The sequence below is a fragment of the Babylonia areolata genome, chromosome 24 (genome assembly GCF_041734735.1).
Source record: "Babylonia areolata isolate BAREFJ2019XMU chromosome 24, ASM4173473v1, whole genome shotgun sequence".
In the NCBI taxonomy this organism is placed as follows: domain Eukaryota; kingdom Metazoa; phylum Mollusca; class Gastropoda; order Neogastropoda; family Buccinidae; genus Babylonia; species Babylonia areolata.
Window position 1 is genome coordinate 49,352,576 of NC_134899.1, and position 15,786 is coordinate 49,368,361.

The window sequence follows — 15,786 nt, forward strand, 5'->3', positions numbered from 1 at the left end:
AATAATCAGCCTATTGACTATGCTTTCTGAGGTTGCATTAAGGATGAAGATGAACAATGTGACAAAAATTACATGGCAGTTGCACTACTGATGGTTTATGAATTATGATAAATTATATTTAAAGGCCGGCGCTGGGCATCGATCCACGATCGATGTGCAGCGAACAGCTCGACATCGGTCCCGAATAATTAACTAATGTAACGTTCAGTTCTCGGTCAGTGAAAGTTTATGCGGACCTTTCTTGTTGTTTTTTTTTTAGTTTGCCCTGCATGAACTTTTCACTGATGGCTAATTGAACCGCATATAGAAAAGTCCAACCAGGAATCAAACTCTTGATCCACACTGAGATTGGTCACATGACCCGCAAAACCTCCTCCTGACTCCCAAATCTCCCTCCAAAATTCCAACGAACGCCCACTATTATTCTATTTACCGACGAACTCCCACCAAAATCATCATATGTAACAATTACCAGCGTCGTTCAATGATATTTTTGTCAGGACCTCAGCAAAGCACCAAGCCTTTTATCGATCGCGGATCAATGCCCAGCTACTTCAATGTTTAAAACACTGGTCTTGAAACATTTTGCAACTTAAACATTTTCTTAACTAGAGACAGGGCAAAACATTCTCTGTCTCCCCCCATCTTTCTCTCTCACCCTTTGTCAGTGTGTGTGTGTGTGTGTGTGTGACTACTCTCAGGTTCTTCTCACCTCACACAATTTTTTATTATCTTTGTTGGATTTAGAACAATTGTTTTCGAGTCAGTTTCTTTTTTCGTTCTAAGTTGTTTTTTTTGTTTTTGTTTTTTTTGTTTTGTGTTTTTTTTGCTGGTCCATCATCTTCATCGTTCATTATTTTCATCGTTCTCTGTGGCATTGCTCCCTCACCACTCATTATAAGTCTCTTACACATGGCCACACCTGGGTTCATCTTCTGTTATCCCATCACCAGCAGTCCACAGGGAACCATTGATCTTTAGGTTGCGAGGAGGCTAAACACCAAAGGAGACACTGCACTGCTGCTGAGTCACATTGGTGGTGTTCAGAAGTGCCTGTTCTGATTCAATAATTGCTTTGTCATGGAGCCATACTGAGTTAGTGTCCCCCCAAACCCCCTAGCCCCCACAACCCCCCTCTCCAAGTAGATTGCCACCACATTCCCTCAACAACAGTCCCCATAAATCTGCTGACACCAAAGACTTTGACAGGGCTCACTCCATGGAAGTGGAGAGGATTGTAACTGAGGTCACCATCTGAAAGGCCACAGATTTTGGGACAATATTTTCTGTATTGATGATGAATGAGGATGATGGTGATGACAATGCTGCTGTGAGCTTTATGAAAGTTATTATAGGTTTGGGACAGTGTGACAGTATGCTTCCTTTCAAAATGATATCCTGACAATAACAGGCCTGATGGATACAGACACCAGCAGTGTTGGTCAGGAAACTTGAGCAACACTCCCATAGACACATCCATCAAGTGGATGACCATCGACTGTGTGGACCCAGTTTTCCCATTTAAGCCCATAGCATACTAAACTCCTGTGTAGGAGCCAGCCACAGGCCACTTCAAATCTGCATCTTCCCAGCCATCAGTCTGTGATGCTGACCACTTCACTACCCAGGCTTGTTCTGTCATGTCCCATTGCCAGCAGCCCACAGTGAACTAGCATCAATGTCAACATCAAGTTGCCACAGTTCCACTCATCAGAGAAGACCATACACCTCTGCTGAGCCCTCATCATAGTTGACAGTAACAATGAAACTGGAGAACCAGACTGGGTGAGCAGCTCCACCACAATGAAAATCACCACAACATCCCTTCAATACTGTCCCTCTACCTGCAGATCCCTAATATATCTCATTCTGCTGATGCCTGTGACAGACTCTGAAAGAGGTTGGGGTGTAGTGGCGACTCACGAAACACTGGTTGTCAGAGGAACCATGATGGTGAAGTAAGGATAGGATGGGGGTTGTAAAATGAAATACTGAGAGTGGAACAATCCAAGAGCTATCTTTTTAAGAGCAGTTTAACTGTCCCAGCTTGACCTCATGCTCCTAATTAATCCCCTCAATAATGGAAACTCAGTAAATGGTAATGCTTACCAGAAGAAAAACTCATGCTTTTGTGAAGTTATGGTGTATCAGTATATAAGTCTTGTTTGACTTCATAGGTCAAAGCACTTTCCATTATCAAGCTTGTCATTAAATATGTGAATTTTATTTTCAGGTTCATCATAACTGCAAAGGTTCTCTGCAGACACAGACAGCCACACTTCCTTGGACTCACTGATTCTCTGCCTGCATCCTGCATTTCTTGTTGAACAATAAAATGTTATCATCAAAATCCCCCCTTACTGGAACTGGTACTGATTATTTCCATGTGCTACGCAAGGAAATCTCCAGCTCAAGAAAAGTCTCTGTCACTGACAGAAAGGATGTTATAAGAATAGATCATTTTGAAAAACTAAAACCCAAAATAGAATACAAAACCATACATTCAAGACTTTGTGAAAACCATGTCTCCACAGCAATTCAAGTCTTAAAGAAAGCAGAAAAATTGACAAAAAGAAGAAAGAGTGTTGACAGTGGATCACAGAGCCTCTCAGAGTCTGTAGCTTTGTTTAGCCGACCTCGGTTTTCCAAGCCAGACAAAGAAGAAGAAGGAGAAGAGACGAAAATGGGGAGCACAGTGCTGATGAAACGACTGGGGCTTGCCAAAGAGGACCTGTTCACCGGGACAGAGGCTGGTGCTCTGAATAAACTGCTCACGTCGATGGGAGTGAAGAAATGGAGCCCGGAGCTGTACTTCCACATTCGTTTCTTCAGTGTTCGCAACAAGCTGCACCCCATGTCTGAAGAGGCCAAGGCCTTGGTATGTTGGCATTGATACACGTTCATGGTGTCCTTGGTCTATTAATGTGCACATGTTTTCAGTTACACATAAAAATTCTTGCTAGTTTCTGTGTGAGTGCTTGCTCTAACACTTAGACGCATCAACACTTACAGAACACACACACACTTTAAGACATTTATACACATGCGCACTAACAGACACACACCCATACACATACACACACACACACACACACACACACATTGCATCTTGGTAGTTTTCTACCTTTTCTGTTTTCCTCTTCCCCCCCCCCCCCCCCCCCCCTTTTTTTTTTATTTTTTATTTCATTTTATATTTTTATAAACCGTCGAGTATCACTGATAGTGAAAAGACGCTAAACTAAAAAACGAACACACAACACCCACACTGATGCACACACACACACTCACGCTGGCACACACACAAACACAGATGTGCGCACGCACGCACACACACATTCACACCTTCTTTCTGTTATACAGGCTCGCAGACGGTGGCACTATATCATGAGGGTGTTGAAGACAATGGCAAAGATTGAAAAAGTTTTAGCAGCCAGGTTTGGTTTTGTCCTGTTGAAACTTTCCATTGTTTTTATCCGTTTATTCAGTTTTAAATAGTCCATGATAAGCTAAACAGGCAGATGCATTGTTCAGTGTCGGCATGCTTGTTGCACAGGAAAATGTGTATGTGTGTGTGTGTGGATGTTGAGACATTTATATGTATAATGTGAACAGAAAAATCCCAGCAAAGAGCAAAGTGTGTGTGTGTGTGTGTGTGTGACATTTGGTTTAAAAAAAAAAAAAAAAGAATTGGCCTCTGTACCTTGCGCAGAAGAAAGATGAGAACTTATTTATTTCAACAAGGATTGGGAAACAAGGTAAGCCTGTACTTAATTTCACAAGAGTGGGAAAGGCAGCCATAGTGGACACAATCTGAGGAAGATGAGAGAAGGTGTGGGCAAATGTAATTTCTCCTGTAAGGTAACAAAGTTCCCTACCCCTGACTTACCTTGAAATCTGTAGACTGTAAATTTGTTTTTGTGTATTATTTTCATTATGTGTATGCATTGTTCATTTTGCTTCCGGGGAAGCTTTTATGCTGTTTGTGTTTGATGAGAATGATTTCCATTTTCAATTCAACAGATTTATATCTGAAATGTGGTGTGCTTATGATTTATAACCAGGTCAGTGTGCATGCTTGATGATTTTAATAGGTTAATGGTTCAGTTTTATATCAGAAAGACAACCTTGCACTTACATGTTTTCATGCTATGAACACAACCTACAGGGGTATATTCTTTTAGACAATTAACTGTATTTGAATAAAACATGAAGGACACAGTTGTACATTATTTATGATTACACACACTTTTCCATCATTCACATGCAACCACACATCCACCCCAACATGCGCGTGCACACACACACACACTCTGTGTGTGTGTGTGTGTGTGTTTGTGTGTGTGTGTGTGTGATTTAGATAATAAGGGAAGGAAAAACTGGGTAACTAAGGTTCGTCTTTGTTTGTTTGAATATGGATTTGGCTTTGTGTTGATAGTGTTAATGGTTTTGTATCTGATTTCCGCCAAAGGTTGATCAATTGTAGATGGCAAACTTGGTATAATCACATTCACACAGGCAGTAGATTTGATATGTACAGAATGTCCTGCAGTGTACATAATTTAAAACATTATCTGCTGCTAGAGATAGATATGCACTTGAAATTTATAACAACGAAATTTAGATTGGGAATATCTGAACTGACAACGCATCGCTCAAGGTACAAAACATTTAGTGCAAATGATTTAGTCTGTCCTTTGTGTAATGAATCCCAAGAAAAGGAGGTACATTTTGTCCTTTGTTGCCCGGCACTAAGAACTATTCGTGAAATGTTTATAAAACCAAAATATTACAAACACCCCTCTCTGTGTATATCAAGTCTATTAATGTCGTCAAACAATAGTAAGGACGTTTGTGATTTTTCTTTGTTTTTTGTACAAGGCTTTTAGACATAGAGAAATCACTACTTCGTGAAATGAATATGATTATGTTTTGTAATATGTATTTATTCTTGTTTGCTTATGTTGTTTCATTGAGTTGTACTATGTTCATTTGAACCTCTTCATGTGGGGATGAGGCCTAAATGTGAATAAACCATTCCGTTCCGTTCCATTCTGTTCTCACACACACACACACATACTGAGACTCGCATACATGCATGCACATACACACACATGCATGCACACACACGCGTTCACTTACACACATTCACACACACAGACACACACACGCATACACATACGTGCACACACTTTCACAAACAGACACACACACAAACACACATACGCGCGCACACTTTCACAAACACATGCACACACATTCCCACACACACACGCACACACACACACACACACACACACACACACACACACACACACACACACACACAAATATATCATCATATGCCTGCTCACACATTCTCATCAGTACATTAATGTTGCAGATCAGTTTTCTTTACTGTTCACTTGCATTTTGTCTATATGTCAGATCGTATGAGAAAACCCTGGACTGTGTCACCTACATAGACATGACAAACGCTGATATCGAGCCCTTGCACTTTGGAAAGTATCATAGCTTGACCTTTGATAAGACTGCCTACAAGGTCCATGCAAATGTAAGTGTCTGCTGTGCTGTTCTTCAATTTTACTAAGAGATATATTGGATTATATGGTCTGTGTATGTGTGTGTGTGTCCATGTATGTGTGAGTGTGTGTGTGTGTGTGTGCGAGATCTTCAGTTTGATGTCTATTCACCAGAAGTGTTATCAGACGGAAAGAAGAGAGGTAGTGGGTGAAAGAGAGGGAATGCTTGTGAATATTAGTGAAGGAAAGTGTTAATGTATGTTTCAGAGGAAATGATAATAAGTCTATTATAAGAAATAAAAAGTTTAACCCTTTCACCACCAAGCTCGCATTTATGCACAGGCGTGGTAGAGGACCCATGTCACTGAAAGTTGACCATTCATTGGTCTGTTATCCATGAACCTCCTGCTCTTAATGTTCGGTGGTAGGATAGGCCATGGTTTCTATATATTGCGGGGGAAACCCCAGCTATTCTTAGCCACTGTCTTTTCTGTGTTTGTACCACAAGGGAATTTTGTACTGTAAATTGACTGGCGGTGAAAGAGTTAAAGAGATGGTGATATGTAATAAATGAGATGCTTTTGGAGGAAAATTAGGTGTATGCATATCAACAGGTATTAACTTACAACAACAACAAGTATTAACTTACAACAATATAGATATAAATAACACCAATAATTAAAATACATCAAAGGAGGATACTAACTGGACTGGAGTTTAAAATTTCCGAAAACATTCTAAGCGATGAATAATCATTCTCTTTCTCCGCTAGTACATTCCATGTGTGTGCATGTGTGCTTGGGTTTGTTTGATGGCCTGGTAGGAAGTGTGCATCTGTATACCTGTGTGTGTGTGTCTTGTATGTAACTGTATTGTGTGTCTCTGTGTGTGTGTGTGTGTGTGTGCACCGTGTGAGTCAGTGTATGCAAACAGTAGTGTACTTCATCCAAATTACACTGGCTTCCAATATTCAAGAGCATAAACTTAAAAATAGCTTGTGTTCACTGACTGAAGATACATGTTCATGTATGTGTTTGTTGTGGAGGGTTGGTCAGTCATTGATTTAAAGATAAAGTTCTTTCTTCCCCAATACATCTCTGTGTGTGTTTGAGGTTATTCATTGATTGAAAGTATAACTCTTTCTCCTCAAGTACATTTTCGTGTGTGTGCATGTGTACTTGGGGTGGGTTTGTTGGGTGGCCAAGAAGGAAGTGTGTATGTGTATATCTGTATACCTGCGTGTGTCTTGTATGCACCTGTCTTGTATATCTGTATATGTGTTTTGTATATCTGTATATGTGTTTTGTATACCTCTGAGTGTGTGTGTGTGTGTGGAGATGTAGGTGGGTGTTGCCATGCAGGAGAGGTGTTGATGTTTGTTTTTACATTCTTCTTCTTATTCATTCATGGGCTGCAACTCTCATGTTCACTCATATGTACACAAGTGGGCTTTTATATGTATGACCATTCTTACCTCGCCATGTAGGCAGCCATACCTCGTTTTTGTGGGTATTTTTTTGTTTCCATAACCCACAGAATGCTGACATGGATTACAGGATCTTTAACGTGCGGATTTGATGTTCTGCTTGCGTACACATGCGAAGGGGGTTCAGGCACTAGCAGGTCTGCACATATGTTGACCTGGGAGATCAGAAAAATCTGCACCCTTTACCCACCAGGCGTCATTACCGAGATTCGAACAGGGACCCTCAGATTGAAAGTCCAACGCTTTAACCGCTTGGCTATTGCGTCCATTGTTTTCACATTACATTTCTGACATTTAACTTTAATTAATTCACCCATCCCCGTACCCCACTCCACCCCCCTGTTTATTCATTGCAGACAATGCTGAGCGGTGATGCCCAAGATATCCTGAGATCCAAACTTCCAGCGGAGCGCAGTCCAGAAGACATAGAACAGGTAGAGGGCCTGAGGATTGTTTCTGGAATTTGCTGCTCACAGAGTAGACAGTGAAGCATGACATGAGTGTGCAGCATCTGTGGGTACTTTTGTTCATCACTTGCTGTCAGCTGCTTCTGGAGAGTGTTGTCAGGTGGTGTTCTGTGTCACTTTGACATTCAGGGGAAGGTGCCACAATAGTTACGATGCTCAGCTGCCAATATAGAGAGTCTGTGAGGGTGTGAGTTTGAATCCTGCTCTATATTTGTATTTGTATTTCTTTTTATCACAACAGATTTCTCTGTGTGAAATTCGGGCTGCTCTTCCCAGGGAGAGCGCCTTGCTATACTACAGTGCCACCCATTTTTTGGTGTGTTTTTTTTTTCCTGCATGCAGTTTTATATGTTTTTCCTATCGAAGTGGATTTTTCTACAGAATTTTGCCAGGAACAACCCTTTTGTTGCCGTGAGTTCTTTTAGATGCGCTAAGTGCATGCTGCACACAGGACCTCGGTTTATCATCTCATCCAAATGACTAGTGTCCAGACCACTACTCAAGGCCTAGTGGAGGGGGAGAAAATACCAGCAGCTGAGCCGTGATTCAAACCAGCGTGCTCAGATTCTCTCGCTTCCTAGGCGGACGCGTTACCTCTAGGCCATCACTCCACAGTGATAGAGAGCCTGTGAGGGTGTGGGTTTGAATCCCACTCACCCTTTCTCTCAACTTTGACTGGAAAATCAAACTGAGCATCTAGTCATATGGATGAGATGAAAACTGAGGTCCTTTGTGCAGCACGCACTTGGCGCACTGAAAAAGAACCCCTGGCAACAAATGTGTTGTCCTCTGGCAAAATTTTGTAGAAGAAATCCACTCTGATAGGTACACAAATATATAAGCACACTGGGTTTGGCTGCTGGTCAGGCATCTGTCTAGCAGATGTGGTGTAGCGTATATGGATTTGTCCTAATGCAGTGACGCCTCCTTGAGAAACTGAAACTGAAAGACTGACATTCAGAGGCTAATGTTTAAAAATTCATTCATGTCCAGATTCTGTTTCTAGTCGACAGGTCGAATAAAGTATTGGATCAATCTGAGGGTCCTGTGTTTAAAGCCAGGTCATGGTGCCTTGTCACTGAAGGGAGGATTTTGTTTTCCAGTTTCCCAGATCAACAGACATGCAGGTCTGTTAGTGCTACAGCACCTTACCCCATTCATGTGCTTACACATGCAGAAGATCAAATGTTCAAAGATCTAGTAAGTTCCAAAGATTCAGTAATTCTTGTCAGCATTTGATGGATTAAGAAAACAAGAACATATATAGCATGCACACCCCAGAAAGCTGAGTATGGCTGCCTACAAGGCGGTAAGAAATTGGTCATGCACATGAAAGCCCACTTGTAAATATGAGTTAACATGGGAGGTGCAGCTCATGAAAAACACAAGAAGAATCTCTTTTATCTTTTCTTGTGCCCCTGTTGCCCTCTGTTCCATCCCTGTCTGACTGTTACTCTTGATGTTGGCATTGTGTGAGTATTGGCACCTCTGTTTGTGCACATGGCTTTACAGAGTCCTGGCACAGTCCCAGTACATAGTTAACATTTCCCTGTGTACATTGCTTAACAGAGTCCTGGCACAGTCCCAGTACATAGTTAACATTTCCCTGTGTACATGGCTTTACAGAGTCCTGGCACAGTCCCAGTGCATAGTTAACATTTCCCTGTGTACATGGCTTTACAGAGTCCTGGCACAGTCCCAGTGCATAGTTAACATTTCCCTGTGTACATGGCTTTACAGAGTCCTGGCACAGTCCCAGTGCGTAGTTAACATTTCCCTGTGTACATGGCTTTACAGAGTCCTGGCACAGTCCCAGTGCATAGTTAACATTTCCCTGTGTACATGGCTTTACAGAGTCCTGGCACAGTCCCAGTGCGTAGTTAACATTTCCCTGTGTACATGGCTTTACAGAGTCCTGGCACAGTCCCAGTGCGTAGTTAACATTTCCCTGTGTACATGGCTTTACAGAGTCCTGGCACAGTCCCAGTGCGTAGTTAACATTTCCCTGTGTACATTGCTTAACAGAGTCCTGGCACAGTCCCAGTGCGTAGTTAACATTTCCCTGTGTACATTGCTTAACAGAGTCCTGGCACAGTCCCAGTGCGTAGTTAACATTTCCCTGTGTACATTGCTTAACAGAGTCCTGGCACAGTCCCAGTGCGTAGTTAACATTTCCCTGTGTACATGGCTTTACAGAGTCCTGGCACAGTCCCAGTGCGTAGTTAACATTTCCCTGTGTACATGGCTTTACAGAGTCCTGGCACAGTCCCAGTGCGTAGTTAACATTTCCCTGTGTACATGGCTTAACAGAGTCCTGGCACAGTCCCAGTGCATAGTTAACATTTCCCTGTGTACATGGCTTAACAGAGTCCTGGCACAGTCCCAGTGCGTAGTTAACATTTCCCTGTGTACATTGCTTAACAGAGTCCTGGCACAGTCCCAGTGCGTAGTTAACATTTCCCTGTGTACATGGCTTAACAGAGTCCTGGCACAGTCCCAGTGCGTAGTTAACATTTCCCTGTGTACATTGCTTTACAGAGTCCTGGCACAGTCCCAGTGCGTAGTTAACATTTCCCTGTGTACATGGCTTAACAGAGTCCTGGCACAGTCCCAGTGCGTAGTTAACATTTCCCTGTGTACATGGCTTTACAGAGTCCTGGCACAGTCCCAGTGCGTAGTTAACATTTCCCTGTGTACATGGCTTAACAGAGTCCTGGCACAGTCCCAGTGCGTAGTTAACATTTCCCTGTGTACATTGCTTAACAGAGTCCTGGCACAGTCCCAGTGCGTAGTTAACATTTCCCTGTGTACATGGCTTTACAGAGTCCTGGCACAGTCCCAGTGCGTAGTTAACATTTCCCTGTGTACATGGCTTTACAGAGTCCTGGCACAGTCCCAGTGCGTAGTTAACATTTCCCTGTGTACATTGCTTAACAGAGTCCTGGCACAGTCCCAGTGCGTAGTTAACATTTCCCTGTGTACATGGCTTTACAGAGTCCTGGCACAGTCCCATGCGTAGTTAACATTTCCCTGTGTACATGGCTTTACAGAGTCCTGGCACAGTCCCAGTGCGTAGTTAACATTTCCCTGTCAACAGTTCCCCTTCCTTTTCTCTCCTGCATCATGTGGCAGACTCCCAAGGCCTGACCAGTGCCCTGGGGTCATGCTCAGGTCAGCCATCTGCCCCCACCCCCACCTCCATTCACCCCACACCACCACCACCTTTTTTTCCTTTTTTCTTTCTTTTTTTTTTTTCATTATTTTATAGCATATCAGTAGTATGTATGGATACGTTTGCATGTTTTGAAGCTTCCTTGAAACTGAAACTGATCTGAAAGTGTATCAAGTAATGGCTAGCTTTGTGTTACCTCTTGATTAAGTTTCAAACTGATCTGAAAGTGTATCAAGTAATGGCTAGCTTTGTGTTACCTCTTGATTAAGTTTCAAACTGATCTGAAAGTGTATCAAGTAATGGCTAGCTTTGTGTTACCTCTTGATTAAGTTTCAAACTGATCTGAAAGTGTATCAAGTAATGGCTAGCTTTGTGTTACCTCTTGATTAAGTTTCAAACTGATCTGAAACTGTATCAAGTAATGGCTAGCTTTGTGTTACCTCTTGATTAAGTTTCAAACTGATCTGAAACTGTATCAAGTAATGGCCAGCTTTGTGTTACCTCTTGATTAAGTTCTTCCCTGTTGGAACACTGATGGCCTTTCTTCTTCATTTTCTTCAAGTGATGTAAATCATGAGTGCATACACAGAACAGTCTGCATTTGTGTGTCACAAGAACAGTCTTCTCCACTTGCACACAGGTTTCAGGCTTTGTGCGATGTGTCACTGTTCAGAAATCAAAATCTTGAGGTGATGCACGCATTAATGAGGTGGATTTTTTGTTTTTTTTTGTTTTGTTTTTTAACCAAGATGAGGAGACTAATTTCTCATCTTACTGATTTGAATGGGCGTGATGCTACTGCACATAAAGTGAAATGAAAATAAGTAATACGTGAAGTTGTGGTGTTAAGATTCCACCAGCTTCACCCATGCATGTATACCCACCTCCTCTCCACACATGCTTTGTGTGTTAGTTTTAGTGATGAACCACATGTTTGACTGTCAATAATTGTATCCCTTCTCCTCCAGCACTGATACACAGTTTACTTTGTTTGACCGTTGATATTTGTATCCCTTCTCCTCCAGCACTGATACACAGTTTACTTTGTTTGACCGTCGATATTTGTATCCCTTCTCCTCCAGCACTGATACACAGTTTACTTTGTTTGATCGTCGATATTTGTATCCCTTCTCCTCCAACACTGATACACAGTTTACTTTGTTTGACCGTCGATATTTGTATCCCTTCTCCTCCAGCACTGATACACAGTTTACTTTGTTTGACCGTCGATATTTGTATCCCTTCTCCTCCAACACTGATACACAGTTTACTTTGTTTTCTTGTGTTCTTGTGCGATATTTACTTACAAAACAAATGCATTCTATGCTTTGACTCACATATGTTTCCTGTTACCTTCACTGATTTCTAGGGAGTGATCAGGGTGCTAGTCCTTTGAATAATGATAAGCTACAGGATCCTGATACCTAAAGGCTGCAGGATCAGATAAGAAATTCCACATCACTAAATCATAATTATTATTTCATATTTTGTGAAAAGCAAATTAGGACATGAAATCATAGTCTGAATTCCACAGCACTGAATCATTTGAGGACATAAATTCATAATCCACATTTGTTTCATAACAAATTCGATATTTCCCTCTTTGATCAGGTCGTTCTCAGTCTGCAGTATGTCAATGACTTTGCCAAACTTCCCGTCACATTGCAACATAAGCTGGTGGAGACGGCATACTACATCTGGTCAGTCTGCATGGTTCAGAGATGTGCCCTCACCTCTTGCATTGTGACTTGACTGTTGTCTGTGAAGGTCCTCTGTGCTTTTGTTTTCAGAAAGAAGTATCTTTGCAGAACCAAGTGAAGTGTATTTGATTGGTTATGAATCTGTCCCAGTGTCCATTAATTCATTGAGAGTATTAATGAGTGTTTTGAAATCCAAGTTCACAAAGAACTTTCTGTTCTATTCCATGTGTTGGTATGTACATCATTTTCTTCATTCCTTTTTGTTGTTGATTTTTTATCTAATTAGGTGTATTCATTGGTACGGGCACTGTACTGGTGAAAGCTTGATTTGTTGCTGTTCTTGTTGTTGGGAACAGTTTTTGGTTTTTATTTCGTTTTCTTTTTATTTATTTTTCTTTTTGGATTTTTTTTTTTTTTTTTTTTTTTTTTTTTTTACATGGTGGAATTGGAAGTGAATACACGAAGTCTGGTGGAGAGAGTGGAAGGAAAATGTATCCTGTCAGACAGGCGCAATAGCCAAGTGGTTAAAGCGTTGGACTTTCAATCTGAGGGTCCCGGGTTCGAATCTCAGTAACGGCACCTGATGGGTAAAGGGGTGGAGATTTTTCCGATCTCCCAGGTCAACATATGTGTGGACCTGCTAGTGCCTGAACCCCCTTTGTGTGTGCATGCAAGCAGAAGATCAGATATGCACGTTAAAGATCCTGTAATCCATGTCAGCGTTTGGTTGATTATGGAAACAAGAACATACCCAGCATGCACACACCCAAAAATGGTGGGGTAAAAACGGTCATACACATAAAAACCCACCCATGTACATACGAGTGAACGTGGGAGTTGCAGCCCACGAAAGAAGTATCCTGTCACTAAGGGAATTAACTTGAAACTGCTGGCTTAAAAGCTGTCCATTGTTTTCCGCAGTGTAGAAGGGAGGATACACTCTGCATCACAGAATGTCTCAAGAATGGCAAGATCCTCTTGAGCCCCAATGCCCACAATTATTGACATTTTGAAAATGGTCTATGTGTTCTCTAAAAACCCAAAGCAAAGTTATAAAATGATTCTCTGTGTGTGTTTGTGTCTTCACCTGTGTGTGTGTGTGTATGTGTGTGTGTGTGTGTGTGCATGTGTGTGTTGATGTCTGTCTGTATGTATGTCTGTTTGTATGTGTGCATGTATGCACTTGAGTGTGTGTGTTAGTGTTAGTGTGGGTGCATGTGTGTGTGTGTGTATGTGCATGTATATGTGTGTGTGCATGTGTATGTGTATGTGCAGGGTAAGCAGTAACCGAGTGATCCTACGTCAGGGTCATGTGCCCCGGAACTACTATTTTGTTCTGCTGGGTCAAGGTGTGTGTGCACACTCGTTTCATCATGTCCCTTACCTGTCTGTCTGTTTGTTTTCCCTTCCCCATCAGCAGTATACCTTTATTCTGAAGGATGGGGAATTATCTCTGCAATTTTTTGCTTTTGATCTTCTCAGTCTGAAGTTGTAGGTTGTGTCTGTAAAATTTGTGTGTTTATATTAAGATTTGTATTTACTTCTGACTCCATCAAGTTTTATTCAGATTAATTTTAACTCCCAGCTCCATCATGTTTTATTCAGATTACTCCTGACTCCATCTTGTTTTATTCAGATTACTCCTGACTCCATGTTTTATTTAAATTACTCCTAAATCCATCATGTTTTATTTAGATTACTCCCAACTCCATCATGTTGTATTTAGATTACTCCTAAATCGATCATGTTTTATTTAGATTACTTCCTACTATATGATGTTTTATTTAGATTACTCCTAAATCCATCATGTTTTATTATAATACTCCTGACTCCATCATGTTTTATTTAGATTACTCCTAAATCCATCATGTTTTATTTAGAATACTCCTGACTCCATCATGTTTTATTTAGATTACTCCTAAATCAGTCATGTTTTATTTAGATTACTCCTAAATCCATCATGTTTTATTTAGATTACTCCTAAATCCATCATGTTTTATTTAGATTACTCCTAAATCCATCATGTTTTATTATAATACTCCTAAGTCCATCATGTTTTATTTAGATTACTCCTAAATCCAACAAGTTTTATTCAGATTACTCCCGACTGCATCAAGCTTTATTCAGTGTTTTCTTCCAACTCTTTTATGTTTTATTCAGATTTTTTTTTTACTCCTGGCTCCAGTTATTTTGGCCAGCATGAACAACTGTTCAAGGAAAGGTTCTGTCCTATATCTGGTGCCCACACATTAGCACCTCCAGCATAGCGCATCTGTCAGACTTTCAGTACTTTAATGTACTGTCTTGTATTGTATTGCACTATACTTCAGCCACAGCAGATTTCTTTGTGTGAAACTGTGGCCGAGCTTCCTTGGGGAAAGTGCATCGCCATAATCCAGGTTCGCCAATTTTTTTTTTTTTCTTATTGGAAGTGTTATGTGTTTTACTATCAAAATAGGATTTTCTACAGAATTTTGCAAAGGACTTTTCTCTCTTTGGCATGTTTTTGGGTTGTTGTTTTGTTTTGTTTTGTTTTCTTTGTTTTTGTTTGGGTTTTCTAATATGTGATGAATGCTTGCCACACAAGGTCCATGGTTCATTGTCTCACCTGAAGGACATGCAGCCGGACTGCCACTCAAAGTCTAGTGGAAAGGGGAGTAAAATCGCAGTCCATACAGGAATCAAACCTGTGGCATTCGCTTCATATTCAGGTGCATTATAATAAGGTCACTGCTGAGGTGTGCAAGGGTGTGTCTTTCCATGTGTTGTTTGTGCATGTGTGCAGCACCTATACTGACGTGTTGATTTGTATTGTGTTCTTTTTGTTCATGTGCCGGCTTTAGACAATGTGTTGTTTTTCATAGTAATGGCAAGCTTTTCCAAAGGAATTTCAGTTCCTTCTGGAAATGTGTACAAAACGTGTTGTCATGGTCTTCTAATTAATCATTTTATCCTGTGTACCACCTTCACTTTTCAGCCATGTCCAAAAGGTTTCGTGCGGATGGCAAGACTGAGACCACAGCCATCATCAGAAAGGGAGATGGATTTGGGGTGAGTGGATGTCTTGAAGGCTTGTCTGTCTTTTCTTTTCTCATTTCCATCCTCTCTCTCTCTCTTTTTATACTATATTTATTGTTAACCCAGTATGATGTAGTACAATACATACATATTTATTAATTCAGTTGGAAATTACATTTTCAGTTGTGCGTCTGCACCTGACTAATGAAAAGTGCATTTATCCATACAGACCTCTCAGGTTATGTTTTCACACAGTTTGCACCTGCATGTGTTCACAGACAGCAGACTTGTCTTTTGCCCAGAGCAAGGTTTACCCAGTATTCACTGTGGCCTGTTGTGAAGGCCATTCATGACCATTAGTGGTGATTTGCATGGCAGCGTGATTCTCTGCTGCACTGGCCTGACAGCTCTGACTTCAGCCCTA

The 15,786-nt window shown here is 41.2% G+C and overlaps 1 protein-coding gene across 4 annotated transcripts in view; it reads left to right on the plus strand.

Annotated features, from left to right (window-relative positions):
* LOC143299089 (uncharacterized) overlaps positions 1-15,786 on the plus strand; it is a 35,144-nt gene that overhangs the window by 439 nt on the left and 18,919 nt on the right. For 2 of the 4 annotated variants that reach the window (XM_076612211.1, XM_076612213.1), the window contains exons 2-7: positions 2,234-2,878; positions 5,425-5,551; positions 7,362-7,439; positions 12,256-12,344; positions 13,620-13,693; positions 15,322-15,395. In XM_076612211.1, coding sequence (XP_076468326.1) covers positions 5,465-5,551; positions 7,362-7,439; positions 12,256-12,344; positions 13,620-13,693; positions 15,322-15,395 — 402 coding nt within the window. In that variant the 5' untranslated portion in view covers positions 2,234-2,878; positions 5,425-5,464. Of the gene's footprint in view, positions 1-2,233; positions 2,879-3,365; positions 3,435-5,424; positions 5,552-7,361; positions 7,440-12,255; positions 12,345-13,619; positions 13,694-15,321; positions 15,396-15,786 lie in introns of those variants that run through there. The other 2 variants (XM_076612210.1, XM_076612214.1) reach the window with 2 other exon arrangements.